Here is a 14,608-nt window from a genome sequence, read left to right on the forward strand (position 1 = left end):
GGCTTTGTGATGGTGCAACGGGGTGTGTGTGTGTCCGGGCACCAATTTTACCTAGGTGCGCCACTGGCTACGCCCTGATCCAGGGCCCAAACTGTTCAGGGCTTTAAAGGTATCTAGTGGGCCCGGGCACAGAGCATCTGTGCCTCTAGTGCGGCTGGGCCCACCGCCGCCTGCGCTGCAGCCGGGCCCGCCGCCTTACCTCCACGGCCAGGCCCGAGAGTGCCGCCGCCGCCGGGGCAGGGCCCGAGAGTGCCGCCGCCGCCGGGGCAGGGCCCGAGAGTGCCGCCGCCGCCGGGGCAGGGCCCGAGAGTGCCGCCGCCGCCGGGGCAGGGCCCGAGAGTGCCGCCGCCGCCGGGGCAGGGCCCGAGAGTGCCCCCGCCGCCGGGGCAGGGCCCGAGAGTGCCCCCGCCGCCGGGGCAGGGCCCGAGAGTGCCCCCGCCGCCGGGGCAGGGCCCGAGAGTGCCCCCGCCGCCGGGGCAGGGCCCGAGAGTGCCCCCGCCGCCGGGCCCGCCGCGGCGGCTGGGCCCGGCCAGGCCCGCCGCCTCAACTCCGCGGCCGGGCCCGCCTGGCTCCCCGGCCATGGCCGCCGCCGTTCTCCTGGGTGCGCCAGGACCAATCAGGCGCCCCCGCAGCCCAGCCAATCAGCTGGGCTGCCGGGACGCATTTCTCCTGGGCACACCCAGGAGAAATATATAGATAACCAGCACCCTGAACTGGATCTGGAAACAAATCAGCCTTGCTCACCTAATAGTTCCCTGAAACAAAATTCCTAGACCGCTCTGGGGGTCCAAAGTCAACCCACTCTTGGTTTGGGGCAGGTTCCCCACAACTTCCCACCCCTCCCCTCCCCCTCCTTCACCCCCAAACCTGGCAAACTTTGACAGCCCACCTCCCCAGCCTCACCCCCCACCAGCCCTCTGGAGGGGCCACCTCGAAGCCTCCCAGCATGCAACGCGGGCCCCCAGGGCTCCGCCTCCCGCCTAACCCCGCCCTTCCCGGCTTGTGCCCCTCCCCCAGGTGCAAGACGGAGCCGAGGGGAGGGCGGGGGAAGCAAGCGGCGACCGAGGCTCCCTCGCTCGCCAGGCGCTGCGCAAGCGTGTGCCAGGGCGCAAGCCTCCCTCTCCCCCTCTCCCTTAGGGCGCGGGGAAGGGGGGCGCGCCTAGGGCGCTGGGAGGTGCACTTCACCTGGACTTTCTGCCCTGGGGGCGCCCGGCGCGGGTCCCACCTCCCCTCGGAGCCTCCTCGCCGCCTCCTCCTCCGCCCTGCCAAGGCCTGCCGAGTTGCAACCCCGACGGAAAGTGGGGAGAGCGGGCGAGGGAGAAAGGAGCCAGAGCGGGGAGGAGGCGAGCGCTCCATCCCTCCCGCCAGCAGCCCGAGCTGCCTCGCCGCCGCCGCCTCCCCAGCCCTCGCCTCCTTGGCCCTTTCCTCTCGCTTCCCCAGGAACTCAGAAGAGGCGGCGGCGGCGGCAGCGAGGAGGCACCGCGGAACAGAAGCCTGTGCCAAGCAAGCCCCCGCAGCCGTGGCCGGGCGTCCCTCCCTGCCTGCCCGCCCGCCCGCCCGCCGCCGGCTGCCCTCCAGCCAGCCCGGCCGAGCTGCGGCGTACCTCGTAAAGGTCCCCTGAAGCCATGCTGGGCTCCGTCCGGGCGCCTTCTCGCTCTCGCGGCGGGCGGGCGGGCGCGCGCGCCTGGCTCGGCTTTGCCCCTCGCTCTCCTCCGGCTGGAGCGAAACCACAGTGTGTGTTGTGCAGAATGACAGGCTGCGGGGCTCTGCCGGTGTGCGCAGAATCGGAGGCGGCGAGAGGCAGGCGAAGCAGGCGGCGGCGGCGGGGCTGGCGTAACCACCAGCAGCGGCAGCGGCTCTGGATGTCTGTGAGCCGCGAGGGAGTGTGTTGTGCGCGCGCGTTTGTGTGTGTGTGTCTGCGCTCGTGTGGCTTCGGGAGCCTCCTCCCTCCCTCCCCGAGGGGGGCGGGTAAAGGAGGGCTGCTGCTCCCTCTGCACCGCCCCCCCCGCCCCGCGCAGCAAGCCCGGTCCCCGCATCTCTGGCCACTGCCACACACAGACATCTCTGCGCACTCGCTTCTTCGTGGGTCTTCCAGGAGGACAGAGCAGAGGCCCTGCTTGGCCAAAAGGAGTCGGATCGGCAGAGCAGATTTGGGATGGTGCCCCCCACCCCCGACCCCTCCTCGGCCACAAGGCAACCTGTCCGGAGACATCCGAGCCTCCTGGGTTCCCGAGGTGGGGAGTCTGCTCAGGTGGGGAGGAGGAAAGTGATTTTGGCAGGGGTGTAGCTAGGGGAGAAGGGGTCTGTCCTCGAGCCCCTCGCAGGGAGATAAGGAAGAAAATAGGGAGGGGTGGAGCTGGGGGCCCCTCAGGAGCTGGAGGGCCCGGGTTCTTTAAACCTATCCGCTCAGTTGTAATTACACCCCTGGTGGGTTCTGGTCTGGCATCTGCAACATCCACATGTCAGACCCACATGCTGGTCCCATCAGGATCTGCTCAGGTGGGGAGGAGGAAAGTGGTTCTGCCAGAACCGGTCTGTTCTGGCATCTGCCACATCCAGACGTCCATTGGGACCTGCTCATGTAAGGTGGAGGAAAGTGGTTCTGGTCTGGTGTTTTTGGAACGTCTAGGACAGTAGACCGCCAATACACATGTGATCTACAACCCCTGATGCGGGGGAAAACATTTTATGGACTGGCTGCCCTAAGTTCAACCTTGGAACCCAAAGGCTACATCTGTCTTCTAAGTTTTAATGGGGGGTGGGGGAATCATGCCATTCAGAGCTGGTCATACAACTCAAGCTAAACTTGGTTTCTTCCATTCACCAGATCCTTTGAGACTTTGTGGACACTCAACTCAGAGAGCTAGAAGAATGTGAAATCTGGAAACTAGAGTACCTCAGTAGAAACATGTTCAAAATTCCAGATCTGGGGCAGAAATGTAGCATCCCCCTACCTGCTTCCTTTATGAAAGCATCTTCCTAAAAAGTATGTACAATGCATTATGCAGTACAAATGTACAGATATCTGTAAACTCATACACATGTTTGTGTGAATGGCTGTACCCTTGTTTATTTTAAAAGTGAACCTGGATAGAGTCCCTTCAATTGCATGGTACAGCATACTGTATTAATATATGCACCTCTGTACAGATCTGTACACTGTACACTCATTATACGAGTGTTGAACATAATGTGTGAAGTTATTATACTATAGCTGTCCAGAGATGGAAGTTTGGGGTGGTCTACATATTTGAAAAATAATTAAATTAAAATCTGGCCACCAAATTGACCAGAATGCTTGAAGAATAAAGCCCCAAATCTTAACATCCAAATGTTAGACTAGCAACAGTCTTTCCTTTTTCCTAATTCATGGTCCTCCACTGAAGTTGACTGGCTGTAGATTCAGGACATCCTACTTGAAGTACACAATACACAATCAGTGAAAGAAACCGGCTGCTACAAGATGCAGTAATGACTAGTAGCCAGGATGGTTTTAAAAGGGGATTAGACACATTCATAGAGAAGAAGTCAGTCAATGGGTATTTGCGACAATGACTATATGAACGATAGGAAGCCAAATTCAGAGATTATATGCCACTGAATACCAGTTGCTGGAAAGGGCTATGGTTGCCCTGAAGGCAACTGCTTGGCCACTGCAGAAAGCAGAATGCCAGAGTAGATCGAGATCTTGGGTCTGATCCAGCGGGGGTCTTGGTAGCCTAGCAAATCAAGACACAGATGCAGTTGAGTGTAATGATGCTGTACTTTCCAGTCCTGTTCTGCTAAGTCTACATACCCAGACCAAAGAAAGTAGGCTTAACAGATTGCGCAGACCATCATTCAATGTTCTTAATTTCACATGCTAGCAAAATAATGCTCAGGATCATCCAACCCAGATTAGAGCCCGACATGGAAAGGGAAATGCTGATTTCAAGCTGGTTTCAGAAAAGGCGAAGGAACAAGAGACAACATTGCTGATGCACGCTGGATAATTGAGAAAGCCAAAGAATACCAAAAAGAAGTCAATATGTGCTTTATTGACTACAGAAAAGCCTTCGATTGTGTTGACCAAGTTCCGGAATATCCTTAGGAAAATGGGTGCCCCAGAGCATCTCATTGTTCTAATGAGAAACCTATACACAGGACAGGAAGCCACAGTCCAGAAGGTACATGGTGAAACAGACTGGTTCCAGATCGGCAAAGGAGTAAGATGAGGCTGTATACTTTCTCTTCTTTATTCAATTGATATGCTGAACATATACTGAGAGAAGCTGGATTGGAAGAAGATGAGCGTGGTTTTAAAGTTGGAGGAAGAAACATCAATAATCTGTGCTACGCTGATGACACCACTTTGATAGCTGAGAATGCGGATGATCTGCAAGCTCTAGTAATGAAAGTCAAGGAGCACAGTGAAAAAAATGAGCTGACGACTAAATGTCAAGACAACTAAACTAATGACAATGGGTTGCTGTAACCAGCGTCAGAACTGATAATGAAGACATTGAAGTCGTGGTGGATAGCTTCTGCCTTTTAGGATCAGCCATCAACAGTAAAAGATCCAGCAGTCAAGAAATACGCCGCAGACTAGTACTTGGTAGGGTTGCAATGAAGGCCTTGGAGAGGAGATTTAGATGCTGTGACATGTCTATACCAACAAAGATTAGAATTGTTTGGACAATGGTTTTTCTCATGACACTCTATGGATGCAAAAACTTTGAAGAAAGATAGAAGAAATATTGATGCTTTTGAACTTTGGTGCTGGAGAAGACTTTTGAGGAGACCATGGATAGCCAGGAAAACAAACAAATGGATCATAGAACAAATCAATCCAGAATTTCCACTCAAGACACAAATGACCAGGCTAAAACTATCATACTTCAGACACATTATGTGAAAACCCAGCTCCCTTGAGAAGTCCATAATGCTGGGGAAAGTTGAAGGAAAGAGAAGAAGAGGACAACCAGCAGCAAGGTGGGTGGACTCGATTATGACAGCAATGAATGCACCACTGAGAGACCTAAAAGGCCAAGTGGAAGACTGGTCATCCTGGAAAGAATCTATCTATGTGGTCCCTAAGAGTCAACACTGACTTGACAGCATTTAATCAATCAATCATTAGAAGGAGGAGGAGAAGAATCGGCTGAATGTTAGTCAATTATATATATATTTAAAAGAACAAGGCAGCATCTTTTAAACTAATATTTTAATATTTTAAAGTATGAGCCCTCTTCCAGTTTTCCCTGCCAAATGAGGTGAGGTGGGTGGCTACTAGGGAGAGGGCCTTTTCAGGGGTTGCACCCTGTTTATGGAATAGCCTCCCCAGTGAGGTTCGCCTGGCCTCATCACTTTGTTCTTTTAGATGCCAGATGAAGACCTTTTTGTTCACCCAGACCTTTTAAATTCTGATTTTCAGATCTGATTTGATTTTTAACTAATTTTAAAATGTTTTTAACCTGCTTTGTATTGTATTTTGTATCTTCCCTTTTTGTCTGTTATGTGTTGTTATTGTATGTTTTAATCCTGTGTTGTGAGCCACCCAGAGAACAATTTGTTATGGGATGGCTAACAAATAAAGTATATTATTATTATTTATTCTTCTTCTTTTAAATCCGAATGGTAACATTCTTTTCCTATGCCCATTCACCCAACTCCATCATCTAAACTGCCCAGAACCATCCAGAGCTGTTTGGATGGGGCAGTATATAAATGTAATAAATAAATAAATAGAGGTCATGATTTCATGCAAATTATGACTGTTGCAATCATTACTGTGGATTCTGACTGAAAGAAACAAAAGAGAGGGCTGATTCACAGAGAGGAGAGCTGGTACTGTGGTAAAGGTAAAGTGTGCCATTGAGTCAGTGTTGATTCATGGTGTCCACAAGAGCCCTGTGGTTGTCTTTGGTAGAATCCAGGAGGGGTTTACCATTGCCTCCTCCCATACAGTCTGAGATGAAGCCTTTCAGCATCTTCCTATATCACTGTTGCCCGATATAGGTGTTTCCCAGTCTGGGAAACATACCAGTGGGGATTCGAACCAGCAACCTCTGACTTGCTAATCAAGTCATTTCCCCGCTGTGCCATTAGGTGGCTTAGCAAGCATGAATTGTCACCTTTGCTAAGCAGGCTTTGCCTTGTTTTGCACTTGGATAGGTGACTCACATGTGAGCATTGTAAGATACTCCCCTTAGGTGATGGGGCCATAGCTCAGTGGGAGAGCATCTGCATGAAGGTCTCAGGTTGATTTCCTGGCATCTCCAGGTGGGGCTGGGAGAGATTCCTGCCTGAAACCTTGGAGAGCTGCTGCCAAAATAGATGGAACATAGGAACATAGGAAGCTGCCATATACTGCCATATACTATAATACTAGCTCAATATTGTCTTCACAGACTGGCAGTGGCTTCTCCAAGGTTGCAGGCAGGAATCTCTCTCAGCCCTATCTTGAAGAAGCCAGGGAGAGAACTTGGAACCTAGATGCTCTTCCCAGAGTGGCTCCATCCCCTGAGGGGAATATCTTACAGTGCTCACACTTCTAGTCTCCCATTCATATGCAAACAGGGTGGAACCTGCTTAGCTAAGGGGACAAGTCATGCTTGCTGCCACAAGACTAGTGATCCAACTCAGTAGAAGGCAGCTTTTATGTTCCTTCCTACACATATCTTTATCTCTTGATGAGGACAAAATAAAATGGTGACTTGCATGTCACCGAGTGTCCAATGAATGCCCATTCAATGGAATCCATCCACACATTCAGCTGCTGCTCATCAGAAACTGATGATACAAATGCATCACTTGTTGACTTGCAGCATACAGGAGTGACTTTGTGAATGTATTGTTACCAATAAGGGTTGTTGCAGCTATTTAAGGAACATGCATGGAGATTATTGTAGAGTCTAAATTAAACTGTCTCTGGGTGGTTTAAATTACTTAACTAGTTTACTGGGGGAAAATTCATAACGATAGGAAGACCAAATCCTATCTACTAACTACATAATGGATAGGCCATCTAATGGTGCAGTGGGGAAATGACTTGATTAGTAAGCCAGAGGTTGCCAGTTTGAATTCTGGCTGGTAATTTTTCCCAGACTATGGGAAACACTGATTTCGGGCAGCAGTGATATAGGAAGGTGCTGAAAGGCATCATCTCATACTGCGCAGGAGGAGGCAATGGTAAACCCCTCTTGTATTCTACCAGAGACAATGACAGAGCTCTGTGGTCACCAGGAGTCAACACCTACTCAACGACACACTTTACTAAGGAGAGAGAGATATATGTTTCCATCTTCTCTCTAGGAGGAAAGGAAGAGGACTGACTCGATTCAGGAAGTTCCTGAGGAGTCAATGCAGGGGACACAGAGTAGAGAGAAGCAGGGACAGGCAAGGAGACCCTCACTAACTACCTCTACTTCCAATGACCCTAGTGTTCATTAGCATAGTCGGTGCAAAAGGGTTGATGTCACTGGAACTCCATTTCCACCAGTTTACACATTCAGCTGTCAGACATAATGAGGCTGTTCACATGAGCAGTCCTACCCAGGATTCAACAGCCCATCCTGGGTAGGGCTGCTCATGTCAAGTGCCAGGATCGTGGCCAAAACTGGCACTGCCTCTCCCTCTGGGCAGCCCAGGAATTTCCCCCAGGCATTTACCTGGCTACAAGGGTGTGAATGCAGGCAGCTTGAGCAGACACAGAGCTGGGCATCTAGAGTGCCTGGCTTGAGGGAAAACCCTTCAGTGCACTGTGCTCCTTGTGTGATGCATTTAGGGATATCTGGATGCCCGGCTGAGTTTTCCTGGCCTCCAGATGGCCACGTGGCTTCCAGGAGAGTCACTTGTGCGGGCATGAGATATCAGGAGAACAGTAGAGATAATTTGGGGGGAAGATAGGTATGATCCTGCCTTCCCCCCACCCTCCTCGCTGGTTTGATGGTCATGTGAATGACCTTAATGTATCCTAATGCATGCATGTGTGAATTAGACTAAAGCAACTGGGAACTGGATGGAGACAGCAGCAAGACACGACTGTTTGCTGTAAGAAGTTAGTTTCTGCCATCAAAGTACAGGGCAAGCTTTTGCCAACTGTCGAATTGTTCTGAGTCAATTGGTTTGCCTTTTTAAGTGCCCCACGAAATTTATGTTGTTTTAGCGACTTAAAATTTGAATCAAGTATCTTTGTTATGGCTATGGCTAAACAAATAAACTGATCTATTGATTGATACTAGAGGGAGTCCACTGAAGTTTAGTAGCCCTTTAGAGTACCTTCTGAGTAGTACTATTGAGGAAAATAGTCAGGGTTTCAGCCAGAGGAAATAAATGGCCCTAGGATGAGAGAAGATAGGATGAGTGCAACATTGGCCTGGTTCACACAACCATTTAAATCTAGGTTTACTGTGGGTTACTAACATTAGTTTGAGGCAGGAGTCTTGGATTCGTCTCAGAACATAAACCACCTTGGCTTGGGTTCACACAACCACACTGTCGGTAACCCACATTAAACCTAGAGCTGAATGTTTGTGTGAACCAGGCCATTGGGGAGAAGAGCTGCTCTCGTAGTAGCAAGCATGAATTGTCTTCATGATCCTAAGCAGGGTCCACCTTGGTTTGCATTTGAATGGGAGACTACAAGACACTTCTTATATCCATCCGGACGGGAAGGCAGAGTCCAAACTACCTCCCCCGAGACAATCAAGAGAATGCTGCTGGGAATATGGCTTGCACTCCCAGACAATCCACGCTGCTGCAAGGATCCATTCTGCTTCAAGGTGGGAGATGCGCTCCAGCCTCCAGATATCCCACAATGCTCCTCACAACAAGCGCAGCACATTGGGAGATACCCTTGTGAGATGGGCACCTGAGATGGATATTCACGACCCTGGCTCCATGGTTAAGGGTGCACTCATGCCCTTAAGCCTGGCTAAAGGCTGGAGTTGAAAGTTGGGCTACCTGCAATGGCAGCGCAGGAATTGGGCTTGATCCTGGTGGTATATGTGGGCAGCCTAACCCAGGCTGGGCAACCCTATCCTGGGTTAGGCTGTTCGTTTGCATAGACCTTACATGTGTGAACACTGTAAGATATTCCCTTTACGGGATGAGGCTCCCTGCTTCTGGAAGAGCATCTGTACACTTGCACGCAGAAGGTTCCCAGTTCCCTCCCTGGCAGCATCTCCAAGATAGGGCTGAGAGAGACTCCTGCCTGCAACCTTGGAGGAGCCACTGCCAGTCTGTGTAGACAATACTGAGCTAGATGGACCAAGGGTCTGACTCGGTAGAATGCGACTTCCTATGTTTCTCCTTCCGAATGGCCATGGAATGCATCGGATTTCCAAATAGCCCATGGCCATTCAGAAATTTCATGCATCCCTATGGTCCTTTGGAAGGAATTGAAGCTTTTCAGTGGGCATTCCCTGTCATTCATTTTAGTACATTCCTTGGAACATGTGCTTTGCATAAAGAAGGCTCCAAATTCCCTCCCTGGCCTCTCCAAGATAGGGCTGAGAGAGACTCTTGCCTGCAACCTTGGAGAAGCCGCTGCCAGTCTAGTTGATCAGTATGGACCAAATAGATCAGTATTTCATCTATACTGAGCTACATGGAACAAAGGTCTGACTTGGTATAAGGCAGCTTCCTATGTTCCTATATTGTGTGAACAGAAATCAAGCTTTGGAAACTTGATTTTTTAAAAAAATTCTTTGGAAACTTGATTTCTGGGTGCTTGTTGTTTATGAACAGCTCCCCTTATGTTAAAAAGAATCCTGTACACGTGGGATGGCAAGGAAGCAGAAGAAAATAATGCCCAAAGAAAAAATGTCACACAAAAATTGTTTACCAGGCACACAAACGCCTTTGGGGGTGCTTAAAGGAACTATTTGGCTCATGGTCTTGATGTCCAAGTGCTTGTAGGAGGTACACACAAGGAGGAGGCACACACAAGGCACACACAAGAAGGCAAGCACATGGAGGCTTGTAGGAGGCAATTCCATATTTGCATTTGGATTCTATTAACAGTTACTTAATTAGTTCAACATTCCACTCATCAGAGGGATTATGTTCCTTAGTGACCGTCTTCTCAACAGCAGCAGGCTCACTTAACTGAGATATTGAAAAATGACTGGTGCTAATTTCAGTGGAATATTGCACTGAAATGTTATAGTTAATTTATTTATTACATCTATAAACCACCTAATACCTGGATCTCCAGGCGGTGTAAACAACTTAAACAATACATAGAACTCAATAAATATGATTAAAATGATTTTAGAAGCACGACATTTTAAACACCATTTTAACAAAAACATTTTAAAACAGTTTTAGCAAAAGGCCTGAGAAAACAGGTGTGTCTTAAGTGATTTTTTTTTTTTTTTAAGGCAGCCAGAGATGGAGAAACTCTCATACGTTCAGGGAGCATATTCCTGCACTGGAATGCCAATATGTTTCCGAATGAAATACAAAGTGCTGGTTATTACCTATAAAGCCCTTAATGGCTTAGGTCCAGGGTACTTAAGAGAGCGTCTTCTCTGTCGTGAACCCTGTTGCCTATTAATATCATCTGGAGAGCTCTGGCTATAGTTGCCGCCAACTCATTTTTAGGAGGACCCTGAAGACGAACCTGTTTTCCCAGGCTTTTAACTGAAATCTAATCTTAAAATTTTAATGCGTTTCTATCTATCATGATTTTTATCTTTATATGAATTTTAAATGTTTCATATTTTATATTAGGTTTTAATTCTGTACACTGCCTAGAGATTTCAATGTTAGGTGGTATATACATTGATTGAATGTATATACCACCTAACATCGAAATCAATCAATCAATCAATCAATCAATCAATCAATTCTCAACAGCTGCCAGACTTGAATTCTGATGTGGAAGAGCCTGGGATCCCACCTATAGTGAGATGAAGTATCAAGAGGCAGGCTCAGAGGGACTCACGCAGGTGCAGGAGATAACAGGGAAGAAAGCCAAACTGCTGACTCAGGGAAGCCTGATTGGTTCCTGGTTCTGTTGAGTCATATATATTCAACAGTCTCTCATGGCTGAGTTGCTGTTTGCAACTTGGCTGGCAGCAGATACTGTGCTCTTGGAATTATACCTTTTCTGTGTTCCAGTTTGTCTTGTCTGTACTTGCCTGTATTGTTCACTTAATTCCTTGTTTGGTGTCCTTCGCTTGTTTCATTCCTTGTTTTGTCTTTCCTTCTACTTATTACTCAGTCATTGTTAGAGTGGGGTACCTTGTTTCAGTTCAGGGGACTATATTCATTTACTGTTTTCTTTGCGAGCCTTTTATTTTTCCTCATCCAGTTTCATCACTGCTTTCTGTTTACTCTTTCTCCGGGGGGTTGTAAATCCTGTAGGGATAGCCGGGATAGCAGTTCCCGACAAAAGGTCTCACAATCTAAAAAAGAAATATAAGACATACACCAGCCACTGCCACTGGAGGGATGCTATGCTGGGGCTGGACAGGGGCAGATTAACCATTTTGCCACCTGTAGGCAAGCGAGGATTTGCCACCCTTCTCCTCTCCCTGTGGCCCCGCCAAGTCATGTCATGCCTTGTGTTTGCATAATAATATAACATACATTTATGAAATTGGGGCAGGCAGTTGCAGGGGAGTAACAGCAGGAGAGAGGGCATGCCCTCAAGTCCTGCCTGTGGCTTCCAGCGGCATCTGGTGAGCCACTGTGTGAAACAGGATGCTGGACTAGATGGGCCTCCTTGGGCCTGATCCAGCAGGGCTGTTCTTATGTTCAGTGCCAGAACTGCCTTGTCTTGGCCTCCTCTTTCTCCGCCTCCTCTCCCACCCCTGGTGGAAGGAGGATGGGCTGCCGGGCCAGGGCTGCCTGGCTGGCTTGTTGTTCTCCCCTACCTGCCTCACTCTTGCTCCCCTGGTGATGTGTGTGTCACCCGCTGCCTTCAGCAACAATGTGGGCTGGCAGCAGGCAGCGCTGCCCGCAGCCCAAGGTGTCCGGGCTGGGCTCACAGGGAGAAGCCAGACCTGGCCTGTAAAGGAAGGCCACAGCTGGCCTGCCCTCCCTCAGAAATCTTCAATCTTAAATCTTTATTGACCTTCAGGAGAGCCCTTAAAACCTGTCTGTCTGGCCTGGCCTTCCAGGGTTTTTAATTCATTTTAATTGTTTTAATGCTCTTACCTGGTTTTCAGGGTTTTAATTGTTGTTATTTTTAAATTGTTTTTTAAGATGTTTTAATTGTTAATTGTGTTTATATCTATTGTTTTAATTGTTGTTGGTTTTAATGGTTGCTGTTTTAATTGTCAACTGCCCTGAGCCTTTTCGGAAGGGCAGTATAAAAATTGAATAAATAAATAAAAATACAATTCATGCCACAAGTTGAGGGGTGGGCATGGGCAAAATATATGGGGATACCTGGTGAGGTCCTTCCAGACCTATAGCAGCTGTTGGCTCCTATGCTCCGGGAAAATCCAAACAAATATGTGCCTTTGAGAAAAACAATGAAACAACAAATTTGACTATCCCTCTCTCATTCCCGTCTCTCTCAGGACGAGCAGAGCAGTCAGTGTTGCCGTGTGGAATCTGATCAGATGGCGCACACGAGCATTATCTGCTGCCTGGAAGCCGATGGGATAGAGCGCACTGCTGCCCCTCCTCCTGGCTAAGCTTCTTTGCAGGCTGCTTCCCACCCTCAGATCTTCCGTTCCTTCTGGTGCCACATGCTGGCAGCAACACCAGCAGCCACTGGCCGGCCCAGATGGCACTATTCAAACTCTGTAACTGTGAGTTTGCCTGTCAACAACAACAATGACAATAAATGGTGATCCGACTTGAAGCTTGTGCATACACCCTTATTTCCTCCTGGAGTCAGTCAGCGTCTGCCGCCCGTAGGCAATTTGCCACCCTAGGCAGGTGCCTACTCTGCCTATCCCTTAATCCACCCCTGGGGCTGGATAGGACCAGTTGCTCTCCCCCTGCTAAATAAAGAGAACCACCACTTTCAAAAGGGACCTCTTTGTTCAGTTCTCTATCTCAGGTCTCTAACTGGCAATATCAGGTGATCACAACCTACATATGTGAATAGTACTGAGATCTCATTGAGGACTTTTTCAATCCGTGAGCATAGAATAGGCCATGTTCTGCCTGACTGGAGACTTTGCACATTGCTGCCCCTTGTGGCAGCTTGCTGCACTACAGCAGCTTTTACACAACGCCTCAAGCAAGCCGCGCCCTGTGGACCCATCCATTGGCTTCCCCTGCAGCAGGAAGAGCATAAGAAGTTTCCTGTTTGTGGCAGGCCTTGCCTCAATATTAAGGTCTCCTCATTCTGCTTTGTTTCCTGTTGGCTTGGCCTTTGGTGTGTTCCTGACTTTGCGTTCATGGTTTAATTCCCAACTGTCTGCTTGGCTTGACCTTTGGCTACTGGGATTGGTTCCTGAAGTAGTACTGGTTGCCTGGCTCCCGTGATCCTTGCTTCCAGTTTTGCACCACCTAGTGGTTGTTGCCCATGGCACAACCACGGAGAGCTGGTCTTGTGGTAGGAAGTATGAATTGTCCTCTTTGCTAAGCATGGTCTTCCCTGGTTTGCATTTGAATGGGAGACTACACGTGGGAGCCCTGTAAGATACTCTCCCCATGGGCTGGGGCCACTCTAAAAAGAGCATGAAGGTCCCAGATTCCCTCTCTGGCATCTCCAAGATAGGGCTGAGAGAGACTCCTGCCTTCAGCCTTGGAGAAGCTGCTGCCAGTCTGTGTAGACAATACTGAGCTAGATGGACCAAGGGTCTGACTCAGTAGAAGGCAGCTCCCTATGTTCCTAGCCTTGACACTTGGCAACAGGCTCCACCTCCTGTCCTATGCATATTCTGCTGCACATCCGCAATGTGCCCATGTCACCTGAGCATATGAGAATAAGACATGTTGCAGACCTGTGATATAAAGTGCATGTACAATGGGAAGCAGAGCCACCCACCCATGTGTGGTGCCTTTGGTGAATCCATTCCTTGATCCAGGCCAGCTTTTGAATGGGGCTTTAGTGACTTGCATTCTAGTCCTGGAGTGGAGGCGGGGCTAAAATACAGTCAGCAGCAAGAGCACTGAAAAGCAATCTGCACTTGCCTCTCTGTACATCATACCTATTTCATTAAACTATTAATATTTCTGATTCCACTCCACTGCTTTGTCCTTCCATACCACAGCGCTTTCCCTTGGATTCTACTCTATGTCTTATGCACATTCAGCCATAAGCAACGGCAATGAGAGATCTATGGAGAAATGCTTTACTGACGGAAGAGTATGAATATGCAAATCAGCCCTTGGACAATTATACGGTCTTGGAGAATTCCTTGACTACTTCTACTGCACACTCTTCTTTCAATTATTTTTGTCTATACTTTCAATTTTAAATTTTGCAGGAATGTACAAAAGGAAAAAAAATGTCAAAAAACAACAGAGCGAACAGTTAAGGAATAAACATCACTTCAAATTTTAATTAATTACTTAATCCATTTAGAATAATTTTAAATACCATTATTCAATAAGAATAATTACCAAGCTTTCAGGCCTTGTATCATTAGGGATTCTGCCCCCCCCCATCAATAAAATTGTAAAAATTGTGAGCTATCTTTAGATTAAATAAAAA

General features: G+C 48.7%; 1 protein-coding gene across 1 annotated transcript in view; it reads right to left on the reverse strand.

The window, feature by feature from the left end:
• The window catches only part of CDYL2 (chromodomain Y like 2), an 86,982-nt gene extending 85,075 nt beyond the window's left edge, over nucleotides 1-1,907 (reverse strand). Inside the window, exon 1 of the mRNA XM_053271343.1 lies at nucleotides 1,604-1,907. Coding sequence (XP_053127318.1) covers nucleotides 1,604-1,627 — 24 coding nt within the window. The 5' untranslated portion in view covers nucleotides 1,628-1,907. The remainder of the gene's footprint in view (nucleotides 1-1,603) is intronic.
• Between the last annotated feature and the right edge of the window lie 12,701 nt (nucleotides 1,908-14,608).

This window comes from Hemicordylus capensis, chromosome 9 (genome assembly GCF_027244095.1).
Source record: "Hemicordylus capensis ecotype Gifberg chromosome 9, rHemCap1.1.pri, whole genome shotgun sequence".
In the NCBI taxonomy this organism is placed as follows: Eukaryota; Metazoa; Chordata; class Lepidosauria; order Squamata; family Cordylidae; genus Hemicordylus; species Hemicordylus capensis.